This window comes from Thalassophryne amazonica, chromosome 3, assembly GCF_902500255.1.
Source record: "Thalassophryne amazonica chromosome 3, fThaAma1.1, whole genome shotgun sequence".
Classification (NCBI taxonomy): domain Eukaryota; kingdom Metazoa; phylum Chordata; class Actinopteri; order Batrachoidiformes; family Batrachoididae; genus Thalassophryne; species Thalassophryne amazonica.
Genome location: NC_047105.1, coordinates 94,090,640 through 94,105,428, shown reverse-complemented (window position 1 = coordinate 94,105,428; position 14,789 = coordinate 94,090,640). Strand labels below are relative to the sequence as shown.

General features: G+C 40.5%; 1 protein-coding gene across 1 annotated transcript in view; it reads left to right on the top strand.

The window, feature by feature from the left end:
- Positions 1-14,789, top strand: part of dcaf12 (DDB1 and CUL4 associated factor 12) — a 53,557-nt gene that overhangs the window by 13,366 nt on the left and 25,402 nt on the right. The window contains exons 3-4 of the mRNA XM_034167102.1: positions 13,306-13,584; positions 14,189-14,249. Of these exons, the coding sequence (XP_034022993.1) occupies positions 13,306-13,584; positions 14,189-14,249 (340 nt within the window). The remainder of the gene's footprint in view (positions 1-13,305; positions 13,585-14,188; positions 14,250-14,789) is intronic.

Sequence of the window (14,789 nt, the reverse complement as noted above, 5' to 3'; positions counted from 1 at the left end):
TCCAATTGGAATTGGTTCACCGTCACATGGTTTTCCAACATCCAGTCATAGGGCAGATTTACCTCACATGATAAACCAAAGATTGTTTTTAAGAGTGATGTGTTACTAGTTGGCCCATTTGAATAGCCCCCTGGCTGCTGGCTCCAATGCGCCCTGCGCCATTACGCACAGCGATCAGTGAAAGTGAGCAGACGGAGGGTCTCTCATACAATCTCATGTGCTCAAACAAAGAGTGTGTGAGTATCAGGATTGCTCCACTAGTTTGCCTGTGAATGTTATTGGATAAGCCTGTGGCAAGCTCTCTCGCTCCGGCGTAAAGCACTGTTTACCATATCAATGGAGCGAGGGGGAGGGGCTGCTCCTCAAACTGTGAATGAGCCTCGAAGAGAACAAACACACAGTCAACTTAGAAGTAGAAGTTTGTGATGTGACCTTTGTGTAATAGCAGACAGATATTGCTTTGAGATGAAGACAAACAAAACGCATAGACCATTTTGTATATATTGTTCAAAATGTGCATTTGTGTTTACTGTTTGAACCTTTTTGCTGTACACAACTTCTGCTCTTGTGAAAAGCTCATATGTGCACACACACATTGTTTTTGATTGATTGATTGATTTGATTAATAGAGGGGCTTTTTTGAACATGTACAAATTGTACATAAGACAATAGGATTTTAATAATTAATTACAAATTATAAAGAACACACAGCTCATACTGCCAAGAGTGTTTTAGCATTGCTTTATTTTTTTATTTTTATTTTTTTACTAGTTTGGGAGGTCCTGCAATTTGATATACAGAAAAATCACACGTTACAATATTTGTGCCACCATGAGTGCACAGTGAGAAAAGTTTCTTAAATTTACACCACAGAGGTCAATACAATAAGATGTGAAATGACAAAATGATAAAGAAAAATATCCAAAAGATACAAAAAAAAAAAAATAAATCCCATCACTAACAAAACAGCATGTGCACGACAGTTTGAGTATAGTTGCTTCCCGGCACGCAGAGCTGAGGTTCAGCGACTGTGCAGGCTGAATTGAGACTGCAGACAGGGCTTGACAATAAGGCAATTTATGCACTGGCCCATAGGGCCAGTAGAATCTGAAAGTTACTGGCCCGGATGAAAATATCACTGGCCCATACTTTCACGCCTGTGCCGAACCGGGGGGTAACTGATAAGAATTTTTTAAATCAACACTCAGACATTAGAATTGGGTTTCCTTAATGTAAAAACACTTGAAAACAAACACAAAATTCTTATACTACATGATAAAAACCTTAAAGTGAGTAAACATATAAAAATGTCGGTAGGTAACTGATAGGAATTTTTTCAACACTCAGACATTAATACAAAAATAAATTTATTTCTTGACAAAATTAATATGTTAAATTTCATAAACCAAGTTCCCTTGCTAATGTTGTCACCGTGGGGTTTCCACAAGGGCATACTGATTAGACTTTTAAACTGGCGTATGAAATCATACCACATTGTCTACCGGGACATGGTATATTTATACTTACTTGTTAGCATATTCTGGCATGGCCCTACAAGTTCCACAGAAGACAACCTCACTCTCCTCATCACGCTCCAGCTATGGCCGTCTTTTCTTCCAGGAAGTTTGCCAAGTTTTCCTCACCCTTTTCTTCTCATATTCAGCATCAGCAGCCTTCCTCTTCTGTGCTTGTTTTGAGGGTGATAGCTGTTCTTTCCTTTGCTTTCCTGGTTTCTGCCCAGGGGCAGGAGGTTTCAAGAAATTCATAATATTCACTGCGCTCGATCTTGCTTAAGCGAAAATGACGCGTCCATGTTGAAGCGAAATTTGCGCCACATCAGAAGATGCGCCTGCAGACGAAGTTTGTCTGCACTTCGGCAATGTTCCCAACATTGCGAAGTGGTGCAACATGTCCTGTCTCTGGTAGCAGCCTGTGAGCAGGATGTATGTCTCTTTTGTCCTTTATTTCACAACTATGACAAGAGTTTTTGGAGGAGCAGCAGCCCCACAGCAGCGGGAGCGGAGTTTCTTTTTCTTTTAATTGTTTACATGTGCGCGCGTGAACGGGACAGTTGGTCCTCAAGTTGGGTCCTGCAGAGGCAGAAGGACCGCTGAAAGCAGCCATCATCCAGACGCAGCTCCTGCAGCAAATAATGATACTGCCTGAATTGAGAACGTCTCATGACGTTTGTCAGCTTTCCACAACAGCTCGCTCCGTATGATCAAGGTCCGTCATGTTAACTTGACTAACAACCGGAGCCGGCGAGCTGAATGGAAGCTCCTCCTATTTGATGACGCACCGGGGCGAATTTTCGCAGCAAAAGCAGAGCGACACACCGGGTGAAGGAGGCGCGTCCGTTGCCACGCGACCCCCGCGAATTTGTAGCATCTGATCGCGCCCGGTGTGAACGCGGCATTAGACTAATAAATCTGCCCAAAGCGATTTTAATTCTTACTGGCCCATACGGACCAGTGAAATATGAACTTCACTGGCCCGTGGTGGCCCGGAACATGTAAAAAAGGCCGTCGGGCCATCGGACTTGTGCTATTGTCGAGCCCAGGCAGATGACGTATTTTTGTTTACCACAATTAATAATTTCTCTTAAAAATATAATTTATGCACTTGCAAATGTCCCGTAGCACTCACGACGGTGGTGAGCGTTGCGTGATAAAAGCAGATGGACTGCCATGTTCCGCTGTTCATACTCATTAAGAGACAGGCTTTGATACAGAGACGAAATGTACTCATCGCTCTGAAATACTGCTCAGACACTTTTGTTGAGATGTCGCTCAGCCTTAGTTGGACCCGTGGCCAAAAAAAAAAAAAAGAAAACCCAGAAGTTTGTCGTTATGTATCTTCTCTATATTTGGTGTAAGCAAAATTTAATGTGCATATTTATTGTCAGAATCCACTGACACCTTGATAGAGCACAAAAGGAGATGAGGCCAAACCCTCATTTGTGTGTTGGACAGTGTCAGACTAACTGTCCCAGAAATCATCATTCAGACCAACCACGTTAAGAATCACAAAGTTTTTAATTTTTTTTGTTTTATGTGACATGTTGACTTGAGCAGCACAGATGTCTGGTGTGAAGCAGGAGTTGAGAAGTTTTAACATCGCAAAGTGTGCTCATTAAAAAAAAAAAAAAAACCTGTGTGTAGTACACGTGGACTTTAATGTCCCACTTTATATGTATGCCGTCTATTGGACCCATTTTCATTAGTCTGTTAATCAGGAAAGGTCTGGGAGTATGCACTGGTACCATGTGTTACTGCATCCACCACATCATTGAACTGCACTGGGTCCTCCGGCAACCACCCATGCAGACAAGCAGTCCATCTCAAATGTAATTTATCTGTGCTGCAGCCACCAGAAACGTGGGCATCCCCTTGGCTTTCTCTAGCTGATGGTGTACTCAGCACTAAGGCACCTGTGTGTGGGATCATACCCAGGGAAACATGCTAAATAGCCAAAATGTTGTAGTTAGTGACAGTGCAACTGAATCCTCATCTGAGCCTCTTTGAGTAGCCATTTGTTTGACATGGTCTTTCCAGGAGTGTTGGACTTTGGGCAAACCCACACTGACACTGACCGTTTACATCAAATGCAAGTCTGTTCTGGTCCATAAGTTGCAATTGTACATACATCTGTTTCTATATGTATCATAGCAGTTGTACATGCATGCACGTACCATTACAGATCACAACATGAACTTCCTTGCACATCTGTGTTGCATGGAAGGGAGTGTTCTCCCAGGTAGGGCTGCATTGCATAGGTGATTATTGATAATAAAGTAGATGTTACAAAAATGTAATTATGTATTGCATTTTCTGTTAACAAGAAAAAAAATAGGATTAGAATAGAATACAAAGATTGAAAGGGGGCACTCGCTTTGCACAGTTGTCATGTTAAATGCTGCATGTCGTCAGAGCGAGCTGCATAAAGTTTGTACCTGAGTTTTCAGAGGTGGTGTTTGTAGTTGCCATCTGCCACGCCGATGTTTGCCAACCCGGATAGTGGGAATACCACCTCAACCGGCAACTTAGCCCTGCGACTGGACAGCAACAATGTCCGAGGCCCGCCCAACGTGGTGAATTCACTGAGGCCGCGCGCTGCGTCATTAAAGCCACGCGTCACGAGTGCCGCTTCCCCGAGGCCTCGTGCAGCCACCACGGATCCATCAGCGCGGAAACACCGAGGCCATGCGGCACCAGCGCAGTGCAGATCCATCCCGGTGACAAACAACGCAGGCTGTTAACATCGGCGATCGTCAAGCTGCCCATAAGCCGACCATGGGGCCTAAGAAGGTTCTGACAGCGGAGGAAGGTGATGATATTAAAAAAATCTCTGGACTTTCTATCAGAGGAGATTTCTGTTGTGAAGCAGCAACAGAAATCAATCATGGATCTGGTGGAGGAGGTGAAGGCATTACGGCTCCAGAACACCGAGAAAGACCGGCATCTGGTGCAGCTGGAAAATAGAGTGGCTGAATTGGAGCAGTACACCAGAATCAACGACGTCATCATCACAGGTCTTCACATCAAACCACGGTCCTACGCATGGGCGGTAACAGATGAGAGCGGAGGGGATCCCAGTGAACAGGAGGTCAGCTCTGTGGAAAAACAGGTTGTTGATTTCCTCCTATCTAAAGGTATAGAAATGGATTTAAATAACATTGAAGCGTGCCATCCTCTGCCCCGGAGAAATGACGGTGATAAACGAACCGTCATCATGAGATTCATCAACAGAAAACACAAAACAGCACTGTTAAAACAAGGAAGAAAACTGAAAGGGACAAACGTATTCATCAATGAACATCTCACCAAACGGAATGCCGACATTGCCAGGAAAGCACGCTTCTTAAAGAAACAGGGAAAAATCCAGCACACATGGACTTCAAACTGTAAAATATTCATCAAACTGAACGGATCACCAGAACAAGCAAAGGTTATGGCAATAAGGAACATCGAGGAGCTGGACAAATATGAACAATAGGTATGAGGACTCAAACACATCACAGCACCATGATGCAGACTGGAGCAACCCACTCATCCACATCATCTACACCCGGAGACAAGAGAGACATAATGACTAAGGATAATGATCTGTTTATTTCTGCCCAGGAGCTCTGTCTAGATACATTTAATTATAATAACGCTGCTAACCACCCCTTTGAATCTGAAAATGATCCTGATACCTTTTTCAGTGAGAATATTGTGAGACAGTGCAAATATTTTACAGAAGAACAATTCAAAAATTATAAAATCAATGATGAAGATTTTTCAATTATACATGTCGACAGCAGAAGTCTTTCTCGTAATCTGTCCACTATTAATGATTGTTTGAAAACATCCAAAAAATGTTTTTCAGTTATTGCAATTTCAGAAACATGGTTAAATGAGGATAATAAAGATCTGGTATATCTTGATGGTTATGACTTGTTCCTGGTTAATAGGCAGACGAGAAGGGGCGGAGGCGTTGCATTGTTTGTAAGGTCAGATTATAACTGTAAACTCATTAACATGTCATTTATAGTGGACAACATCATGGAATGTGTTACCATAGAAATTACATCTGTAAACTCCAAAAACATAGTTGTTAGTTGCATTTACAGAGCTCCTGGGACAAATATTGACACCTTTGAAGACATTATCTTAGGAATGTACAACAAAATCAACAGAAATGAGGATTTATTTGTCTGTGGAGATTTCAATAGATTTTTTAAACCCTCACAATCATCCACAAATTACCTCATTTATAAACACCTTGTACTGTTTAGGACTGTTTCCAGTCATCATTCATCCTAGCAGAATAACTATGGATACAACAACTGTCATTGACAATATTTTAACTAACGTTATATCCGGTAATCTTAGTGGGGAACTACTGGTCAGTGATCACTTGCCAGTTTTCTCAGTCTTTGCATTGGAGGGTTGTTGTATGTATCGAAGCAATATCAAATTCATGAGTAGAAAAGTAACACCTGAAACAATTGATAATTTAAGGGAGGATTTATGAAGTCAGAATTGGTCAGATGTTTTTGTTGATGATGTTGACAGGTCATATGATGCTTTGTATAATAAACACTGTCTATTTGTTGACAAAATATATAGAAATCAATATAGCAACAAACCATGGATAACTAAGGGGCTTCAGAGGGCATGTAAAAAGAAAAACGTACTATATAAACAATTCATAAAACTACGAACTAAGGAAGCTGAAAGTAAGTATAAAACATATAAGAATAAGTTAATCAATATCATGAGACTCAGTAAAAAAATATATTATAATGAGCTACTTGTCAAAAATAGAAATAACATCAAAAACACATGGAACATATTAAATGAAATAGTAAAAAAGAATAGAGTAACTAGAGATTATCCTTCATTTTTTCAGAGTAACAACTACATCACGATTGATAACGACGAGTCTATTGCTGAACACTTTAATGAATACTTCGTTAATGTGGGTAAAAATCTTGCCAGTAAAATTGACTCAACTAATAACTTCTGGGTAAATAATTCAACGTTTAACAAATCTGTTTCAATGTTCATTGGTGGTACTCATGAAAGGGAAATACTTGATCTGGTTCATGGTTCAAAAAGTAAGAAATTGACTGATTTAATAATTTGGATATGGCTTTATTAAAAAAAGTTATTGATTGTATAGTAAAACCGTTCAATTATATTTGCAATATGTCACTAAGTACTGGTAAATTTCCTTCTCAAATGAAAATAGCCAAAGTAATTCCTCTGTTTAAAACTGGTGACAAACACACATTTTCTAATTATAGACCTATATCACTCCTGCCACAATTTTCCAAAATTTTGGAAAAAATATTTGCTAAAAGATTAAATGATTATTTACTGAAGCATAACAACATTTGTGAAGAACAATATGGATTCAGAAGGTCTCGAACTACATCACATGCTTTGATGGACTTTGTGGAAAGTATAGCAACTGCAATTGACAATAAACAATACACAATAGGTGTTTTTTTTTTTATTTGATTTACAGAAAGCATTTGACAATTAACCATGGAATACTATTAATTAAACTGCAGAAATATGGAATCAGAGGTCTGGCATATGAATGGATAGCTAGTTATTTACAAGGCAGACTTAAGTATGTTCAGTTCAATAATACAAATTCTGAACTCAGGGATGTCACATGTGGGGTGCCGCAGGGCTCAGTGCTGGGTCCTTTGTTGTTTATAATCTATATAAATGATATAAGTTGGGTGTCGAGTTCACTGAGATGTGTCCTTTTTGCGGATGATACAACTGTGTTCTGTAGCGGTGAAAATCTTGAACAGCTTCTGGACATAGTGGAGAAAGAACTGGAAAAATTTAAGGTTTGGTTTGACGCTAACAAGTTGTCACTCAACCTTGGGAAAACTAAATGTATTATATTTGGAAATAAACAGGCACCCAAATGTAAAAATTTAACTATAAACAATAAGGAAATTGAGTTAGTAACAGAGAATAAATTTTTAGGTGTTATAATTGATAATAAACTTAGCTGGAAATCACATAAATTATGTGAAATCAAAATTGTCAAAAACTATAGCCATTTTGTATAAAGCCAAAGACCTACTGCCGCAAGAAGGGTTACTTACTTTTTATCATTCTCTGATGGTACCATATATGACATATTGTGTTGAGTCATGGGGAAACACTTACAAATCAAATACCAATCCAATATTCCTTTTGCAAAAACGAGCCATACGAATCATTTGCAATAAACAATATTGTGAACCAACTCATTCTCTATTTGTGTCTTTAAATTTATTAAAATTCATAGAGTTGGTCGATTACATTACAATTCAAACTTTATTTCGAGCGAAAAACCAAGCCTTACCGAGACATGTCCAGAGTCTGTTCCGATTGAGGGAATCCAGATATAGTTTAAGAGGTTGTGCAATTTTTATGAAACCACCAGTAAGAACAAATGTAAAGGGTTTTTGTGTGTCTGTGGTTGGGGTGAGGAAATGGAACAAATGTTCAACAGAGGTTAGAATGAGTAGTACCTTAGTAAGATTTAAGAAACTACTCAAAAAGAACATCATGTCTAAGTATCATAAAGAAGCAAATATAATTTGATTTATATGGAATGTTCAATTTACAAGTGGGACTTATTGTATATTTGAATGTGTGGGTATGTATATGCGTATGTAGATATGGGTAGGTGTATATGTATATAAGTGACTGTGTATATGTATGTATATATTTGTTTGTAAAGTATATACGTATGTATATAGGTATATATGGCACAGCCCAAGCAGAGGGTCACCCCCAAGAGCCTGGTCTGCTTGAGGTTTCCTCCTTATAAGGAGTTTTTCCTCACCACAGTTGCCTAGTGCTCGCTCTGGGGGTTGGTAAGGTTAGTCCTTACTGGCGTAAAGTGCCTTGATTCGACTTTCTTGTGATCTGGTACTATATAAATAGAATTATAAGTGAATAGTATATTGATGTGTATGTCTGTGTGTCGACATGTAGTAGTGAATTTGTATTTATGTAAATATGACTGATTAGAATTGTTGGACTTGTACTAGCAGTGGTGGGCGCTAATAAGCTTTGCTTCAGCCCACACCCTTTCAGACTCACTAGTTTTGTCTGTGTTTGTTTGTGGAATTGTTCATTTTTTTTCTATTTGAATATTTTGTGTGCCGAATAAAAAAAACTTGTCACTTTGTCACTAAATTGAAAAATGTCCCATCACTTTTGCACCATCACTTTTGCACCACGAGTGCAACTTATCACACCAGCGTTTCCTTTACATACACTGCAAAATTATGACTACTGCTGATTCATACCCCCATCACACATAGCCAGAATCATGTAGAATGGTGTCAGAATGACAAATCGGCCCACATCCGAAACATGTCGGATTTCAGTTCCAAAACGTTCTGACAGCCATCTGCAAGAGTCCACACAGTTGGTCAAAAATTGGTGGGCCGAGTGTAATGCACATGTTCAAAACCCTCTGGGCGCTGTCGAGATGGGACACCTATCCAGCGGCAGTCCATGTGCAATCTGAGGACCATCTGACCGCAATTCACTGATGGCGGCAAAACGGGAAGGAACACAGTGCTTGCTCCGAGTCCGGTCCCGTGTTTGCCATCCCAACATTTAGCCGTTGGGCAGTCTGCAGCGCCTTTTATGGCCATCTGGCAGCAGTTTGTCTCATCTACCTGTTGCAGGGGTTGAAATACATTTTTTTTTAACCTACTTGCACTGGTGCTAGTAACAAAAAATTACTTGCACCAAAAAAAAGTTACTTGCACAACCAAAAGTCACTTTCACACTGGGCCTACTTCGAGTTGCTTCCTGTTGCGTCATGACGACGCAGGAATTTCTGCGTCAGGTGCGCCCAGCAGGGGGCAGAGAGGCGGTGAGAACGCAGCCTGCAGGTTCTCTGCACAGAGAAATCAGAGTGCACAGTTTGGCTGCAGCCAGAGGGTGCACTCTGACTTCTCTTCTAGTTTATATTTGTTCTTGTGCTGAGCTGCAGGTCTGCGCTCTGAGTTTTGTTATAGTTTATCTTTCGTCCTGTGACGCGAGATGCGCATGCGCGTGAATGATCCGTCCGTGAGTAAGTGTGGAGATGTCTGGAGTTATACTTCATGTAGACATGTCCTGTCTCTGGCAATCAGTCTGTGAGCAGGACTTATGTCCTTTTTTTTTTTTTAACACAGTGATGAGAGAGTTTGAGTGGAGAGCAGGGAACTAACTGCCTGCAGCCAGACAGTTTTTTTTTTTTTTTCTTTTAATTGTTCACATGTGCGCGCGTGAACGAACAGTCTGTGAGTGGACTGGAGATGTCCGGACATTTTACTGGATGAGGACCTGTCCTGTCTCTAGCAATCAGTCTGTGAGCAGGACTTGTGGATTTTATTTAAACACTTTTGTGAGAGTCTTCTCACAAAAGTGTTTGCTCCTGCTCCTTTGTAAAAATGAGCAGGAGCAAGGAGGAGCAGCTGCTACAATCAGTATTTCTTTTTTTCTGTGCTCTTTTTTTTGAGCGTGTAGTTTTACTGCATTGTGTACACGGTATAAAAACAGTCCTGCATGTCAGGAACAATGGAACACGGCAGGAATCATAAATTGGCATCGGGTAACGTTGTATTGTGAGGGTGTGGCTTCCAGTCACGCTGAGTACTGTCCTGTTGCTCTGACTTGCGCTGAAACCACTTAATTCTGCGTCGAGCACAGGACGCAAACAAAAGTTAAACATGTTTAATTTTCGGCGTCCGATTCGCTTCGTCCTTTGCATCCCTCGTGCTGTTGTGGTACCGAGCTGCATCATGTCGGTGGACCCACCTGCTCTGGTTCCTCGTCCAGAACAAAAGAGGGATCATCTCCATCATCATCATAATCCACACTGTCTGTCGCTCCATCTTGCTCCAATTTAAAACAAAACAAAAAAAAAACCCTCTGGTGTGCCGTGGTCACTGCTGTATCACTGTATTACGTTACCAAGCCATATATATTGATTTAGAACAGAAAACTGTCAAAAGGGGGAATAAATATATGTGTAAAGATGATTGAATATATCGGAGCAGTGAATTGATCAGTGCGTGTGAACGCGCATTGACTCACTTGCGGTTATTCCAACCAGCTGCAGCTGATCCACAACGTGAATTCTGCCTTCCAGAACAGCTCTTTATATAATCTTTTGAATCATCTACCCATTGCCACATGTACATAAGGGCTGGATTGTCATTCCTACACTCATATTGTTATATTTAATAAAAATAATGTGTGAAAACATTCAGCTGCTTGAACGAAGTCAAATTAAACAATAACGTTACAAAAACGAAACAAATGATTAAAAAACGTCAAGAACGACAGCAAAATGAAACATGGATGAATTGAGGTTTTTGTTGCCCTTCGCTCAAATTTTTCAACAGTTTAAAAATTCCTGACGATGTGCCAACTGCAGGAACGAAGCTGCGCGAAGGTTAAATGATGCCAACGAAAGTCCGGATTTCTTGTTTCGTCAGGGCTTCATTGCCCTTCGTTAAGTGCCGTGTGACTGGGCTATTAGCGGAAGATTTCTTTCAGTAATTTGGCTATGCTCATACAAGATGACTCTGTTAAATCTATGCTAGAGAACAATATTACTCTATCAGAAATAAATGAGGCTTTCAAGAAAATGAAATCTGGTAAAGTGCTCGGCTCAGATGAGTTTCCCATAGAGTTTTTTAAAAGGTTTACACCTAAATTAGTCCCATTGCTGTTAAAAGTCTTCAGGGAGGTAATAGACAAAAAGGCCCTACCTGCAACTATGACACAAGTAGCTATTTCACTGCTACTCAAACAATCTAAAGACCCCTTGCTTTGTGAGTTATACCGCTCAATTAGCTTGCAGTGCTGCGATTATAAGATTTTGGTAAAGGTCCTCGCTGGCAGGCTTGAAATTTGGCCTCTGCATTTAACCCATTCTTAATTACAGTTAGACACAGTCCAACCACATTCTTACCTTATGATATCACTGAGATCTGATTAGAGGCAGAGTTCTGACTTCCTGCCTCTTTCTCAGAGGCAACAATTGTTGGCTATTATCACCTTTGCTACAATTAAAGGTTTCCTTATACAACCCCAATTCCAATGAAGTTGGGACATTGTGTAAAATGTAAATAAAAACAGAATACATTGATTTGCAAATCCTCTTCAACCTATATTCAATTGAATACACCACAAAGACAAAGATATTTAATATTCAAACTGATAAACTTTATTGTTTTTGTGCAAATATTTGCTCATTTTGAAATGGATGGTTACAACAAGGTTCAAAAAAGCTGGGACAGTGGTATGTTAACGTCTGTGTGAAATCACCTTTCCTTCTAACACTCAATAAGCGATTGTGAGTGTCATGACTGGGTATAAAAGGAGCATCCCCAAAAGTCTCAGCCCTTCACAAGCAAAGATGGGGTGAGGATCACCACTTTGTGAACAGCTGCGTGAAAAAATAGTCCAACAGTTTAAGAACAATGTTTCTCAACGTTCAGTTGCAAGGAATTTAGGGATTCCATCATCTACAGTCCATAATATAATTAGAAGATTCAGAGAATCTGGACAGCTTTCTACACATAAGCAGCAAGGCCAAAAAACAACATTGAATCCCTGTGACCTTCAATTCCTCAGGTGGCACTGCATTAAAAACCAACATCATTGTGTAAAGGATCTTACCGCGTGGGCTCAGGAACACTTCAGAAAACCATTGTCTGTTAACACAGTTTGTTGCTACATCTGCAAATGCAAGTTAAAACTCTACCATGCAATGCGAAAGCCATACATCAAGAACATCCAGAAACGCTGCCGCCTTCTCTGGGCCTGAGCTCATTTAAAATGGACAGACGCAAAGTGGAAAAGTGTGCTGTGGTCTGATGAGTCCACATTTCAAATTGTTTTTGGAAATCATGTACGTTGTGTCCTCCGGACAAAAGAGGAAAAAGACCATCCAAATTGTTACCAGTGCAAAGTTCAAAAGCCAGCATCTGTGATGGTATGGGGGTGTGTTAGTGACCATGGCATGGGCAACTTTCACATCTGTGATGGCGCCATCAATGCTGAAAGGTCCATCCAGGTTTTGGAGCAACACATGCTGCCATCCAAGCAACGTCCTTTTCAGGGACGTCTTTGCTTATTTCAGCAAGACAATGCCAAGCCACATTCTGCACGTGTTACAACAGCGTGGCTTCATAGTAAAAGACTGCGGGTACTAGACTGGCCTGCCTGGAGTCCAGACCTGTCACCCTTTGAAAATGTGTGGCACATTATGAAGCGCAAAATACGACAACAGAGACCCCGGACTGTTGAACAACTGAAGTTGTACATCATGCAAGAATGGGAAAGAATTCCACCTACAAAGTTTCAAGAATTAGTGTCCTCAGTTCCCAAATGTTTATTGAGTGTTGTTAGAAAGAAAGGTGATGTAACACAGTGGTAAACATACCACTGTCCCACCTTTTTTGAAAGATGTTGCAGGCATCCATTTCAAAATGAGCAAATATTTGCACAAAAACAATAAAGTCTATCAGTTTGAACATTAAATATCTGGTCTTTGTGGTGTATTCAAATGAACATACGTTGAAGAGGATTTGCAAATTATTGTATTCTGTTTTTAATTTACATTTTACACAATGTCCCAACTTTATTGGAATTGGGGTTGTAGTTTCCTAAATGTTGCTGCTTGGAAAACATTGAAATTACTGTGGATATTTTAAGAATTTAGATTTTATTTTGTTACTCGTTTTGAGCACTTTTATTTTTTTCTAACAAGTCTCTCCTTCATTTGCAGCTGTTTGTAGTCGATGTCCTGACAGGACAGATAACACTTATTCCCATGCTGAAAGACAGAGAGAGTCACAGTGCAGTCTCTGGGGGGGTGGGAGCAGTGGTGACAGGACGCCATTACCACGCGACAGGAGGCTCTCGCTCCCGGCTGGACCAACAGGGCTGTGGAATCCATGCTATTGAGCTCAATCCCTCCAGAACGCTGCTCGCAACAGGAGGGGACAACCCCAACAGCTTGGCTGTCTACCAGCTGCCCACACTGGACCCGGTCTGTGTTGGAGATGTAAGTGGTTGAAAAGTCATCTCAGACATCTGTAATGTTGATTACTAAAATGGCCATGGATCCATGATTGTTTGGACCATTGGGGTGGTTTATTCTTTCAATTGTACGTAACACATTTACAGTGTAATGATATGACTATAGCCCATCACTGTTGAAAATAAAAATGTCAAAAGTGCTCCTATAAGTTTATTTACACAAGTCTTTCTCAGAGTAGTGGTCTGTGAGTGACCTCTCGTGGTCCATGAGTATATTAGTAAATATCCCATTTTAACCCCTTCTAAGCCTGTATATCCCATAGATGGGAAATTTCACTTTTTATTTATGAGATACTGACAAGCCAAAATGAGGCCAGTAGTAAAGGGTTAAATTAATACAGTAGTGTAACTGAAAAGTATTTCTCCAACTGTTAAAAAATTACTCCAAAGTCGAATAGATAGTAGCATATGCTATTTTCATTATTCACTCAACTTTTATATAAATTATCTTTGGAAAGTTGAAGTTAGGTGGTCCGTAAGACTTTTTTTTTTTCTCTCCATTGGTTAAGTGTTTGTTGGTCTGAAAAAGTTTGAGAAAGTGTTTTACAAGGAAGTGATTTGTTTCTCAGGATGGCCACAATGACTGGATCTTCTCAATAGCATGGATCAGTGACAGCATGGCAGTTTCAGGTGAGTTTGTTCATGCTGATGGTACTCCAGCTCAGGAGATATAATAATCCTAAGCATGGGTCCCCTTTTTCCTCAGGTGTTTACTAATTCTCAGTTATTGTCTCTATGTATGCAGAGCAGGTAGCTCAGTGGTTGAGGAGGTGGGCTATAAATATGTAGACCTCTGTTCGATTCTCGGTCACACTGTCTGTCTGTGTCCTTAGACAAGACACTTCACCAACAGCCATTGTCTCGGTTCCCTCAGTTGTCAGTGGGTACTGGCCTTATAACCTTGGCGAACTGGCTTCCTATCAAGGGACTCTAAAGTGCTTCATGCGCTGGAATTTGGAGATAAACAACAACACCAGCAGGCTTCAGGGCTCTTATTGGACTTAAAGTCTCTCTCTCTCTCAGTCTCTCTCTCAGTCTCTCTCTCTCTCTCAGTCTCTCTCTCTCTCTCTCTCTCTCAGTCTCTCTCTCTCTCTCTCTCTCTCTCTCTCTCTCAGTCTCTCTCTCTCTCTCTCTCAGTCTCTCTCTCTCTCTCTCTCTCAAGGATCTCTC